At 37.9% G+C, this 13468-nt stretch overlaps 2 protein-coding genes and 1 long non-coding RNA gene across 8 annotated transcripts; 2 read left to right on the top strand and 1 right to left on the bottom strand.

The window, feature by feature from the left end:
* The first annotated feature begins 1611 nt into the window (after nucleotides 1–1611).
* Nucleotides 1612–3593, top strand: LOC135632959 (patatin-like protein 2). Its single transcript, XM_065141884.1, has 6 exons — nucleotides 1612–1888; nucleotides 1965–2143; nucleotides 2206–2395; nucleotides 2510–2671; nucleotides 2772–3074; nucleotides 3143–3593. Exons 1-6 carry the CDS (start codon nucleotides 1715–1717, stop codon nucleotides 3377–3379), a joined length of 1245 nt encoding a protein of 414 aa, XP_064997956.1. The 5' UTR covers nucleotides 1612–1714; the 3' UTR covers nucleotides 3380–3593.
* A 1839-nt stretch (nucleotides 3594–5432) lies between these two features.
* On the bottom strand, nucleotides 5433–12769 carry LOC135632957 (mannosyltransferase APTG1-like). 3 transcript variants are annotated; one of them, XM_065141881.1, is made up of 9 exons: nucleotides 11143–11387; nucleotides 10933–11050; nucleotides 10517–10621; nucleotides 10118–10404; nucleotides 8064–8345; nucleotides 7763–7961; nucleotides 7416–7567; nucleotides 7150–7312; nucleotides 5433–5776 (listed from the first exon to the last, which is right to left on the bottom strand). In XM_065141881.1, the coding sequence occupies exons 1-9, from the start codon at nucleotides 11385–11387 to the stop codon at nucleotides 5699–5701; spliced, it is 1629 nt and encodes a 542-aa protein (XP_064997953.1). In that variant the 3' UTR covers nucleotides 5433–5698. The 3 variants fall into 3 exon arrangements, with proteins under 3 accessions (XP_064997953.1, XP_064997954.1, XP_064997955.1); XM_065141882.1 differs by having other exon boundaries at nucleotides 8064–8264; XM_065141883.1 differs by lacking the exons at nucleotides 10933–11050; nucleotides 11143–11387 and adding an exon at nucleotides 12647–12769.
* LOC135632962 (uncharacterized) lies at nucleotides 11581–13273 on the top strand. Of its 4 annotated transcripts, none has more exons than XR_010494856.1 (4): nucleotides 11645–11777; nucleotides 12491–12583; nucleotides 12665–12870; nucleotides 12957–13273. It is a non-coding gene; the product is annotated as an uncharacterized LOC135632962 (long non-coding RNA). The 4 variants fall into 4 exon arrangements; XR_010494857.1 differs by having other exon boundaries at nucleotides 11650–11777; nucleotides 12486–12583; XR_010494855.1 differs by lacking the exon at nucleotides 12491–12583 and having other exon boundaries at nucleotides 11581–11719.
* The last annotated feature ends 195 nt before the right edge of the window (nucleotides 13274–13468 follow it).

Raw genomic sequence — 13468 nt, 5'->3', positions numbered from 1 at the left:
AACAAGTTGAGTGGAAACAAGGGACACAACGATCGACCTAGGAGAAAAGAATGATATTACAATTAAAAGAGGGAGCAAAGATCGCAGGAATGAGTGAAAGATTATCTAATTGTATTATAATTATGATAGAATTCTTCATATGATATGATTGAACTCTCATAATTATTAATGTGAATTTCTTAGGGATTATATACATAATATATTAAGATGTGAATTTATATATTTTTTTAATATCTTTTTATCTTTAAATTTATCATTCATAATAATCCTAAATTGATAAGAAGAGAGGAGAAACTAAGTCGAGTTCTCTTTGTAGATTAGCATCACTATAGATTTCACGATGGTGTACTTACATATTAGATAAATATTTTCTGGATAATATTTAAAAGGTATGTATTATAATATTTAAATATATTATTATTTGATTTTAGATTTTGATATTAATTTTTTTATAAAATAATAATATATCATGATTTTTATTTTTATAATTGGATCACCGCAGCTATAGGGTGGCATCCTCTCTTATTGGTCATCTTTATCTCTATTTTTATAAAATATTATATATATATATATATATATATATATATATATATATATATAATCTAATGATCATAGATACTACACTGCCTTCCAATTGAAACACATCCAACCAAAATTATGATCAAATTGATGACATTGATGGGTGCAATTATTAGAGGAGTGTTACATCCGATCAAAAGGTGGGTAGTTGAGATGGATACATCATGGGTCCACTTATGTCGATTAAATTTGACATGAGAGATAGTGTCATATTAGAATTGTCAATTACAGGTAATTTTATTTTGTACGCATGATTAAAAGTTAGTATTACGACATATATATATATATATATATATATATATATATATATATATATATATATATATATATATATATATATATATATATGCATTGCAATTATTGTTGATCATACAATATATCCCTATTTTTAACCTCCATTAGAAACACTCATATTAAAAGAATAAAATACATTTAATATTCATAATAATATGCAAGATGTAAAAGCTTTTAATGCCAATTTTATTCTCAGCTAAAATAGTCCATGGTATATGCACTGAAATTATGGTCGATCATGGAGCTAATTAAGTTATTTTGTTGGAGCAACCATTTCCGTATTCCTCTAAATTGTTTGGAGTCGAAGCAAAAGAAAATTAATGATGCGGAAATGATAAAGATATGGCCTCGTTTTAGGACGATGTTAACGAATTGACTTTAATTGCTACAGTATATCGATTTGTCATATGAATTCTACATGTGTTGATTGGTCAACACGTTGTGTGTCCCTCATGGCAGAAAGAAGAAGAAGAAGATGATGACGACAAGGAGCAGACGTCGGTAACGAAGACCTTATCATGATTTGTTTTCCTTCACATGGGAAACGAGGTGAGTTTAATTTCTATGATCACGTGAAAGATTGAGATCTCCTCGTTTTCTGTGTGCTGATAACTCTATTTTGCTGGTTTCAGATGAGGTCGAAGCCTCCCAAGATGGTGTGAAGCATGTGCTTGATCTAAATAATGTCTTCTGCCACACCTCCAAGCCTCCTTCTATATAAAGGCACCAGCATGAGAGTGAACTCAGAGATCCAGCAAAGTCAATCACATCCTTACTTCACTTTGAGTACTTTGTCTGTAACTCCCTTCGCCACGCCTCTTCTTCTTCTTGCTTGAGGTTAATGGCTCAGACCCAACCAAATGGCAGCCAGCACTACCATCACCATCACCACCATCATCACCACCACCTGCAGCCCTGCGAGGGGAAGCTGATCACAGTCCTCAGCATAGATGGAGGAGGTGTTAGAGGCCTCATTCCAGGAACCGTCCTCGCCTTTCTTGAGTCAAAGCTGCAGGTAATCTCGAGTGCACGGTAACCAAAACCAAATCCGATTCTTTTCTTGGATGATGAGCTGATCTGTGGGAGTGCAGGAACTCGATGGACCAGACGCGAGGATCGCAGACTACTTCGACGTGATCACAGGGACGAGCACAGGAGGATTGCTCAGCGCCATGATCACTTCTCCAGATGAGAACAAACGCCCCCTCTTCTCAGCAAACCAAGTCATCGACTTCTATCTTGAGAACAGCCCAAAGATCTTTCCTCAAGGGTGAGTGCGCTCTCTCCATCGATCCATGTAGTCGAGTACTTGAATCTGGAATCCGCTTGCAGGAGTGGAATGTTCAGCTCGTTGACGAAGCTGGTAAGCGCGATCCGGGGGCCGAAGTATGATGGCAAGTTTCTCCACTCCAAAGTCAAGCAGTTGCTCACCGAAACAAAGCTAAGCGAGACCTTAACCAACGTAATAATCCCAACATTCGACATCAAGCTTCTTCAGCCCGTCATCTTCTCATCCTTTGAGGTGCTTCTCTCTCTCTCTCTCTCTCTCTCTCTCTCTCTGTGGAATCAAAGAAGGAACTCCAAGCATAACTTGGTTCTCTTCTCATACTAATCTTCATGCCCTGTTGTCTTTTAGGCAAGACACTCACCTCTGAAGAACGCTCATCTCGCCGACATCTGCATAAGTACGTCGGCGGCACCAACGTACCTGCCGGCGCACTACTTTGAGACGACGGACTCCGACGGAAAATCTCACAGCTACAACCTCATCGACGGCGGCATCGCCGCGAACAATCCGGTAAACAAGCAAGCCATCGTCATCGTCATCGTCATCATCTACTTGCGTCGTGGCTGTTGTCATGTCGAACGCTATATCGGCATATTTCTGTGTGGTTCAGACATTGGTGGCCATGAGCCAGATCAAGAAGGAGATCGCATTGATGAACAAGAACTTCGCTAATTTCAAGTCGATTGACTACCACAAGTTCATAATCATCTCGATCGGGACCGGCTCAGCTAAGGTGGAGCAGAAGTTTAGCGCACACTTGGCATCCAAATGGGGAGTTCTGCAATGGTTATATCACGGCGGTTCCAACCCTTTGATCGACAGCTTCTTCCAAGGAAGCGCCGATGTGGTGGACATCCACATGTCTTCTCTGTTCCAGTCACTGAACTGCGAGAAGAACTATCTCAGGATACAGGTAACTTTTTGGCTTCTCTAACCTCGCTCCCACGGGCATCACGAACTATACATGCTTCGTGCTTGCAGGATGACACACTGATGGGTGAGAGATCATCGGTGGATGTTTCGACGGAGGAGAACCTGCTTGAGCTGGTACAGATTGGGAAGAATCTGCTGAACAAGAAGGTATCCAGGGTAAACCTGGAGACGGGCATCTTCCAGGAGATCGATGGAGAGGGGACGAACGCAGACGCGCTCACCCAGCTTGCCAAAAGACTCTCTCGAGAACGCCAACTCAGGAAAGCCACCGTGGCTGCCAAATGAGATCCAAGTCTCCACGGTGTCTGTTCCTTCCCGTGTTTTAGAAGCCTTGAATTGTTTGTGCTAAGGAAGAATGTAGTTAGTCGTCCGAGCTTCTAATGGTTAGTTGGTAGAAAGTGAGTAGTCCTCTATGTGTGGGTTGATGTGTACTTCTAATAAGAGGATTTATTCGTCCTTAATTGTTCCTTTAATTAGACAAATATTTTTGTGATCGTTATTTTTTATGGTAATTTATTGAAAAAAAACCCTAGTAATGAGTTTTTTTTTTTAAAGTTTTAAGCCAAATATCTTTAATAAAATTATAAAAATTGATGATTTTTTTAATTAAATCAATTTTTTTTTTAGATGAACCGAATTAGATTGGTTCAACTAAGTCCTAACTATTTTATTTAATTTAATTGAACCTAAGATTATCTATTGATTTTTTTAAATTACCATATCCCCTTCACCTCCACTCCCTCTCATCCTTCCCCACCACCACCACCTCCTCCCACTCTACCTTCATAGCTCCTTCTTCCCCTCCTCCCCCTACTTGATCTTCGTTACCGCCTCCCCCCTCCCCAATCTCATCCTCTTCCCACTCTATCTCTAATATCAATCTCCTCCTCCTCCCACTTTGTCATCTCCTCTTCCTTTCTCGTTAGCTTATTCTTTCTCCTTCTCATCCTCCTCCCATTCCACCTCCGCCTCCTCATCCTCCCACTCTACCTCCATGGCCACCTCCTACTCCCACTCCTCTCTCTCTCCCTCGTCTGCTTCCCTCCTCCCTCCTCTTTTTCCTTCTACTCCTTCAATTGCTAGCTCCCTCTCCTTCTCCTTTGCCTCCTCATCACAGTTTAGATTTTTTTTACACAAAAGGGAAATGAAAAATATAAGATTTTATTCAAGATCCTACTTATTAAAAACTTTATAGAACGTGATTATTAACCCTTGACATATTATCACAAATGCATCTTATATGTTCTCAACCTAAGTGAGTCTAATAAAATATTTATCGGATAAGATTTTAAATCCATTGAAAGGTAAATTTAACTGAGTTCTATCAGACCAATGACTCAATAATTCAAGGCTTTAATTTGCATAACTACACTCCATTTACCAAACTATGTTCATTTTTCGTCGGTGTTGGGAATGGATTAAGACACAACATTCCGGAGCTCTTTTTCTTGTGAAGAGAATCTTAAAATAGTAACTCAAACCAATGTGAATGTGACTTGTCAGAGTTGAAATCTATCATTCACCCTTTTGTTTTGTAGCTTCCACATGGGCGGCTAAAGTTGGGTGGTCCTGACACTAATCCTTGGACAAAACATGATGCAGATTCCTTTAGAAAAGAACTACAATATAATAAAATGAACACCTAAGAGATTGAGGTCACACGTGGACAATGTGATCATTGGCCCCAATTTGGAACAAAAGGAATCTGCCTGATGTCACGAAGTTTGTAGTGATACAAATCCTGTTCACAAGGATGTTTGCTGCAAGCCTGTAAGTTCTACATAACAAAAATAACAATGCATGCTTACATTGCTAGGCTTACTATGTCAATTTCCATATTAATCTATTGATATTTGAAATCAGAAACAAACATAGCTTCAGACTTAAGAATTGAGTTATCAATTCAAGACGGCAGAAAAGATGAAACGCTAAAACAGATTAGCAAATTCAACAGCGGAGATTTCAACAAACAGATGATTACCTCAAAGCTGCTGCAAGACTGCAACTCTAGGACTGTGAATGAGTTTCTAATTCAGCCTAAAACATAAGACAAAAGTCTCCACAGTTCATTTTTTAACATACAAAAAGATATATGTTGGAAGATTATGATTTATAAACTCAAGCGAGACACCATAAGTTTATCATAGACAATCTTACCTAGTCAGCTCTACACTAAAAATGCAATGTCATCAATATGGTTTATACACAATTTTTCTCAACGTTCTTCCCTCAATAAGAATGAAGAGTATAAAAGACAATTTTGGTAGCAAAAGATCAGAATTATTTTGTTGAGTATTGTGTTGCGTGATTCACATGGTATTGACAAAAAGACGAAAAAGATGCCAAATTATGTACCATTAAATAAAACTTTATCTCATCCGGTGGGGTCAGGACTTCGTTTGCAACCAACAAACCAACATACATTCAATGAGCTATTTAATCTTAAACCACAACTTCACCATATTAAACTCAAGTTGGATACTGCAAGACTACATAGTGTCTCATCGAACTATCTTGAATGAATTAAGCAGAATCAGGTACAAATTAAGAAAAGGAAAATCGGATTGGAGAAAACAAGCCTGTGTGAAGAATTTGGCATCAAAGTTAAGTTAGAGCATAAACAACCACTGATGCTTGTAGATCCCGGTCCACTTTAAAATGGGCATGGAAGAATCTTTTAATCTGCAAGCATCACACAAGTTAGGAAAGGTGTGCCAAATGGAAAAACAAGCTAATCCTGCATTAGAATTATGTGTATATCTACAGTCACTGTGAGCAAGACACATAAGGTACAATTATGAAGTTCCTTTTTCTTTAGTTTCTACAAGTCCATAATATTTTGTATGCTACTATACAATATCCATCTCATAGCTTATATGTTCAATGAATTATTTGCAGAAAGCTAGTATGCCATGATACTACCAGTTCAGATGACACTTTTAACTCCTAATGTTGATGAATTGAATCTAATGGTGACTTTAGTGATCAGAATGATTGGTTGACATAAGCAGAACTTACTGTGAACATTTGTTTATACATGTGCCATATAATATATAAGCTGGTTAAGTAAAGAAAGACATAGGAAAAAAATCAAGTCAATCATGCACTTGGTACGAGTAAGAAAGCATTTACAAAAAAAAAATGGCATTTGTAACAAAAAAAACATGTTTCACGAAACAAAAAGATCTCTTTTTTCATATTTGAACCACAATAAAACAATTTCATCATGAAATGATCTAATGCATCAAATCAAGGTCAAAACATCAAAAGTAGCATGATATGATGATAATAAAATGCATCATTATGAAAAGAAGGGATTTAAATACGTCACATTTTAATGGATCATCAATGGTGTAATTCCAAACTGACAGAAGTAATATACACTTTCTGAGAGAAAAAAAGGATGATATTAAATTTTTTGAGAGAAGATAGCTTGAATATTTGAAATTCACCATAAAGTACAGTCAAAAAAATTCATTTGGCTATGCATGGAAGATGGTGTTTCCATCAAATAACTCAAATTTTGAAAAAAATTGCAGTGAAAATCTTAAACTAGTATTTTGCTCTCAATTAAAGTTTAAGCCGCACATTAGTGTACAAATGTCGAGGATACATGCAAGTTGACTTCATGAAGAAAACTCTGAGAACCATAGACGCAATGATGTGAGAACTTAAAGCACAGTAGGCCATGCATTTCTACTAACACCTTAAAATTTAATCTCAAAGAGTGTCATATTAACTGGATACAATTTGATCTAGGAAATAGGTGATTCATAAGAATTAGCAATAACATGTGATAATTGTTTGACATCAGTTCCTGAACACGCAGGTTCCGGTGCTAACAGGATCAAAGTCTGAGAACCCAAAAAAAAGAATATCCACTAATTTCAGCAAATATTAGGTATTTTAATTGTTTATTCTGTTCCAGCACATAATCTCTTCTGATTGATAGACAAACATTGGCAGCAATAGTTTATTTATTTATTATAATTGAACAGGATCCAAAAAGTAAGCAATTATTCAGTTATTATTTTTCTGAAATTTTGTAGCTTTACCTCATCAAAGGAATACGAGATAAGAAGTTCACGGAGTTGTTTTTCTTCAGAACTGAATAATACTATGTGACTGGGTAATGATGAATTCGTGAACATGGACATGACAAAGCCAAGTGGATCTATCATAAAACGATCTGACTCATCCAATATCCCTTTAGTGTCACTGGATAATCAAAATTCAAATATATTGTCAGAGTATGAAAAAGTGACATGGAAGGAAAATATGCCAAGGAAAAAAAATACTAGACAAAATCTTGAAAAGTCACCTTGGCGTGCAGTCCAAAAACCGCATTGGCAGGTCATGGTGTAGAGTGGAGTAATAAGGTGTGGAGTGGCAGGGCATTAGAAATAAAATACTCCTCACTTTTCCTTTATGGGCTTCTTTTGATAGATAAATCATCACATCTTCACTTCCTCTCTGGCTGGGCAAGACGAATTTATAAGAATAATGTAATATAGAGTTTAAAACCCAATCCTAACTGATTCAGAAACCACATATTCCTAAAAGCATCCTTAAGAAATCAAAATATTTCTTTTTCATTAGCCCTTATTGCAAGATAGAACATAGATAACAACAGGAGTTATTTTAAAAGAATTTAAAAAGCTTGAATACCTGATGAATTGAACTCATATATAATGCCATTGGAACATTAGTTGCAACAAGGAACAACACAGCCAGTTGCACTCTCGATGGACACTTATTGCCAGGTCGGGATTTTCTTCTTTTCATATCCAGAAGATCCGGTTTTGACATCACTGATAATGAATAGCCAGAGAATATCAAAGCTATTGGCAGCACTGGAAGCACAAACCTGTGACACCAAAAATTATCTAACAGACAGATCAGAAAAGCAACTTCTGGATAAAAATACATCTAATTGCTACATAACAAATTATAAGAATAATAAAAGTACCTGAACTCTTTGTGGCCGAGCACACTATAAATCCCTAAGACCCAAGCAATTAGACCTGAAATACTCCACTCTTTTGATTTAAGTATGCCTATTACAGCATATGGTAGAAAGGTTAAAAGCATGGCCGGAAATCCTTGGGTGAAATACCAATGCCATGGATGGGTGCCATAGTAGTCCCCTCCAGAAGAAAAAAAATTGAACCTAAGAAAATTAAGAGGTACAATGGTGAAGGATCCATACATCCACCAATCCAACAAGCATGACATGGCAAGCACTAGAATCCTGTAAAACATTGTGATATTAATATCGGAGGAAGGTGACATTAATTTATAAAGAGGTATCCATAATATTGGGATGTGCATATTTGACAAGCCACATTACAGAAAAGAAAGAACTACACAATGACCTTTAGGACATAGTGGACATATCCCTCAAAATCATGACTATATATATATATATATACATACATATACATACATACACATACATATATATACACACACACACATATATATATATATATACATATATATATGTATATGTTCATGTGTGTGTGTGTGTGTATCCCTCTGAGATGTGAAATTTAACAAATGTGTCCCTATTGTTTGCCTACAATCATGAAATAGAGCCATACTGACAAGCTCAGTTAAGCAAAATGAGGGAAAATCACAATAAAATAATAAAAATATCCTTGATTTAATTTATTTTGAAGATTATTTCTCAAAAGGTAACAAAATTCTCCATCAATTGGTAGAACCCCAATCATAGTAAACCAATGTTCCAGGGCATAAGTGTAGACTAAAAGATGTGATAACTGACTCATTAATTTGGTGAGTCACTGGCCCAAGATACTTAAAGCCAAAGTAACAATAATAGGTCCATTTATCCCTATGAACCAACTTGATTCTTTTATCATTTTATTGTGGAACTAAACCATAAGTGGATTGAGATTCTCATCAAAACTCAAACATAGTCCACCATTATATTGCACATGAGTTGCAGTATAATCGTGGTTCTATGCTATGATATGTTAACTAGTCTCATTCATGGGTAGTCCTTTCTTACTTGGTTTTCTCATCGTGCTCAGCATTGGATTTGCACTAATATCAATTGTTATGATATAGCTTCATAGAATAACTGACTTACTAACTTGATAAACTTGAAGCACTATCCCAAAATGCTTAAGCTCTAGTAGACCTATCTAGTCATATAAACCAACTCAATTGTCCTCTGATATGAGACTAAATTTAGGATGTCACTGATAAGTCTTTTAAGAGAATGTTACACCAACTATAGCTCTCTAGGGCATCTTTTAAACATTTCAGGTTTCAAGGGGAATTGAAAAGAAAAGCAAGATTTACATATGAAGGATCCTACTTTATAAGAGCTATGTATGTAAATTTCCCCAAGGAAAAAAAGTAAGAGTTATGATTAGCTCGTCATACCTCAGGTAAGGAAGATACAATACTATGATCATACATCATCTAATATCCACAAGTTACAACCTTTCCAACAATATGGTCTAACCACAAACAAGATTTTTCAACTTGACAGTTACACAAGAAAGTTTATTGGTTTGTTACATTCTTTTTTGGTAGAATTCATGCACATATTGAAGTATTTGCCCAAAACAGAGCTCTCTACCTCATCAAAAAGTATAACTTTACGCTTATTGTATTGGCCATAAAAGATTGAGTACAGTATCCTATTATGTTTTTTATTTTAAATTGAAAAATAGAAAAGCAGCTAAAGAGGTATAAGGAAAAAAATGCAAAAACCTTCAAGGTGAATAATAAGCAGAGTTAAAGCATGCTTATCAAAGAATTTTCCCTTTCAGCACTTGTCAGTCTGCCTTTCAGGTTCTCTTGGTAAAAACACCATATAAGCAATCATAATAAAAAGCAGGTTTTTAAGATTCTGATGACAATTCTAGTTAGTTGCTATAAAGGTTACATTGTTGATTCTTTACCTTTCAGACTTATCTTTGCACAACACTATAAAGAACTTGTCCATGATTCAGAAATTGCTTTTATTAACAGAAAATTATTACCTACCCTATGGGAACTACCTCAAAAAAGAGGAAGTGCAATCTGGACTGTGTCCTAATCAGATACAGCACACCGACGTACAACCATGTGATAGCACTAGTAGGCCGAACTGCACATGCCAGTGCTGCTATGAACAAACCCAGCTTTCTTGACGCTACAGAAAGTTGCTTTGAGGAACCACTTGAAGCGAGCCAATAGAATAATCCCACTACAGTTAACACTGTCTCCAAGCTATTTGACAATGTCCGTGTAATACAGAAGAACATAAACCAATTCATCAATTGACAAAAGAGCTATTCAGCGGAGTCAAGGAAATCATTATCACAAGTAGCAGCAGGTTATTTTGTAGTATCATTATGATTCCCATGAAGATGAGTTTCAAGTCATAAAAAATGAGAAGGATACTGCCCATTTTGCTACATGCTCATCAAAGATCAGTTTTGAGAGCTTGTACATGTACACATCTCCAATGGATGCAAACAAGGACTGCAGCAGCCGTGGAGCCTTCGCCTGTCAACAGATTATAAAAAATGAAACAGGGATTATAGATTGCTTATAGCTCTAAAAGAGAACAAAAATACTGCAATCCCAAGCAAAGTTAAGCAGACGTAAATGAATTATCATAGAAAATCTGCATTTGCCCTTTCATCATTCAAGTAGACATATGCATTATCATAGAAAATACTGCAACCCCAAACAATTCTTCCAACCACCAACACAATCAAACATGCTTTGAAGGGAGCAACCATAGATAGAATGATCTCGGGGAAGAGGGAGACGACCAGAAGAATTCAGTTAAAAGTGTACGAGTAGTTGATTACCATGAACCAGGGGGTGTCCAAGCGAAGGAAACCCAAGACTTTATAGAGGAGAGCGAAGACCAAAGGATGGAGGTAGCTGCGAATTCCTTTCTTCCACTCCCAGGTGAGATGACCATACCTAATCACCATCACCGAACCAATCTAGGCGAATTAAGGGCAGTGGAAAGAAGATTGAAATCCCTATCAAGAAAGAGATCCAGGGTTTCTGACCCAAAGACGACGCGGTGGGCAACCTCGAGCGACTGCCAGTGCTCGTCCGGGTTGAAGTAGGTCTGGATCAGCAGCGCATTGACGGCTCGGAAGGCAAGCGCAGCCGCCCAGATCCTCTTCTCCGACCACCACGGCGTACCCTTGGCAGCAACAGATTTACCCGAAGAAGAAGAGATCTTGTCCTCCTCCTCCTTTTCCTCCGGCCGTTGCCGGCGTCTTGGTGTTGGTCGCCCATGGTCGCTCATTTCTTGGAGGAAAGCACCGATCGTCGAGGAGGCGTAGGCAAAAAATGTCTAAGGGTTTATAGTGGTACAATATTATAGGATTTGTTGCGTCAAAAAATGATATGACAAAAATGTCCCCCACTCTTCTCCACTGCCGCCGTTCCTCTGCTTCCATCTCCACCCCCGGAACTCTCTTCACCCTCTTCTCCTCCGATCGGAATCCTCGTCACGGAGCTTCCGATCCCTCTGCGGCGTCTCCCTCACCATCTTCGATACCATCTTCAAGAACCTCCGTCGCCGACGCCGCCTCCGCACTCCCTCTTCTCCGCCGTCACTCGCCGCCTCCACCACCGGTACGTCACCCTCCCAGTCGCCCCCGACGGCCTCCTCTCCACCTTCCGGCCTCGGCGGGTGAGGAAAATTCTTGCGATTAGCTACCTGATTTATTTACCTCCATTCTAGCTAAAGATAAATGAAATTGATGACCAAATAAGATGAAATCGATGTTTTGATTTCTTTGTGTGCGAGCAGCAATGATTGATGCAGAGTTAAAAGAGATTCTTGAGTTCTTCTTGATCCAAGTAATGCAATTTAGCTAAGTTTTTAAGTTGAAACATGTCTCGATATCTTGGTTAAATAAGTCATTAGTGAGAAAGTAAGTGTGTAGCGAGATCTTTTGAACAGATGGATGTATTGTGTACTTCGAAGGCGTCCAAATCACAGCTACAGAGATTCTTGAGTTGTTCTTGATCCGAGAAATGAAAACTTTATCTGGAATGGTGTCTAGATGCTTGTATTAATATCTAAACTGTGGGGAAAAGTTTTATGATATCTGTTGGAATTCATCTTTGCTGAAAGTCTCAGAAACAAGTAGATGAAACCAGAATTCATGTCTTTCTCTCATGGAGGTGGGAGACAAATTGCTCTATGGAATCATTATGAGTTGATTCCACTTAGACCGATAATAAGAGAACTAAACGGAATGACAAAAGTGATAAGTAGATGAGATTTTGAGGAAAAATTCTCCCTTCTAACCTATATAAAAGGAATGGGATACATTAATAACAATCAACTACTTCTATAACTTGTTTATCTATTTATTTTCTAACATGGTATCAGAGCAGTTTCTCCTTGACGACAGCGGTATCGTCGTGTGTTAGCCAAGCGACTACAGTAACACGCTGCGAAAATCTCATCTACTTATCAAAAAGAACCATGTATTGTTCTCTGAATTCTTCGATGGAAATATCATCCATGAGTATGCAAGCATGATGACTTACTAAGACTTGTTGATCCAGTGAAGGTTCATGGATGCATCTGACATTGACCTTGGAAGCCTAGAGGTGGTGTGCAGGCTCAGCCACTCGGAGATGCTTCGTGTATCCAACTGGCCTCGTTGCAGTCCAATTGATCATCCTTTGCCACAGTATTGAAGGCACTCGCAGGACCACCCACTTTGAAGAGGGGACCTGACTACCCATCGTGTGTGATCATTATTTCACAGGTATCTCCAACGCTTGCGACTGATGCCTTTGAAATGTTATTCTCCACTATAATTTTGACTTTTTTACTTTCATCAATCTAATTCAGAATGTGCATCTCCTACATGCAAATGAAAGGGTATGAAACATGGAAAGCTGAGAAAAGCAGAAAGAGTAGTAGTGCAGAACATGAGGTCATCAGTGCAGAGCCTGAAAAATCTATGCAACTTCATATTCTTTCGTGTCTTTAGAATGACATTCATTCCATGAAAGAGATATGGTTGTCATGGTTTCCCTTCTACACTGGAAAATGTGAGATTTATCATCTCTATGATGCTGGAATACTCCCTTCCATGACAGAGAATTGTGTGCTGCATGTTTCCCATGTATTTGTCCTCCTTGAAATGAACTCCATCATTGCAATCATTTGCCATGGTCCCCGTGAGTGCATCATGGTACATGCTCTACAAGGCAATTCTGAGGATCTCAATCCCTGTTCTTGTCACCAGCCCAACATGTTGCTGACATTTCTTTTTAGGTAGAATAAGCAAACAATGGTCTTTAATGGCCTGAAAGCATCAACAACTGGCCAACCATGCCACCGAATAAGATGGCTCAACG

The sequence above is a fragment of the Musa acuminata genome, chromosome BXJ3-3 (assembly GCF_036884655.1).
Source record: "Musa acuminata AAA Group cultivar baxijiao chromosome BXJ3-3, Cavendish_Baxijiao_AAA, whole genome shotgun sequence".
NCBI lineage: Eukaryota > Viridiplantae > Streptophyta > Magnoliopsida > Zingiberales > Musaceae > Musa > Musa acuminata.
This window is presented reverse-complemented; position numbering and strand designations above follow the sequence as displayed.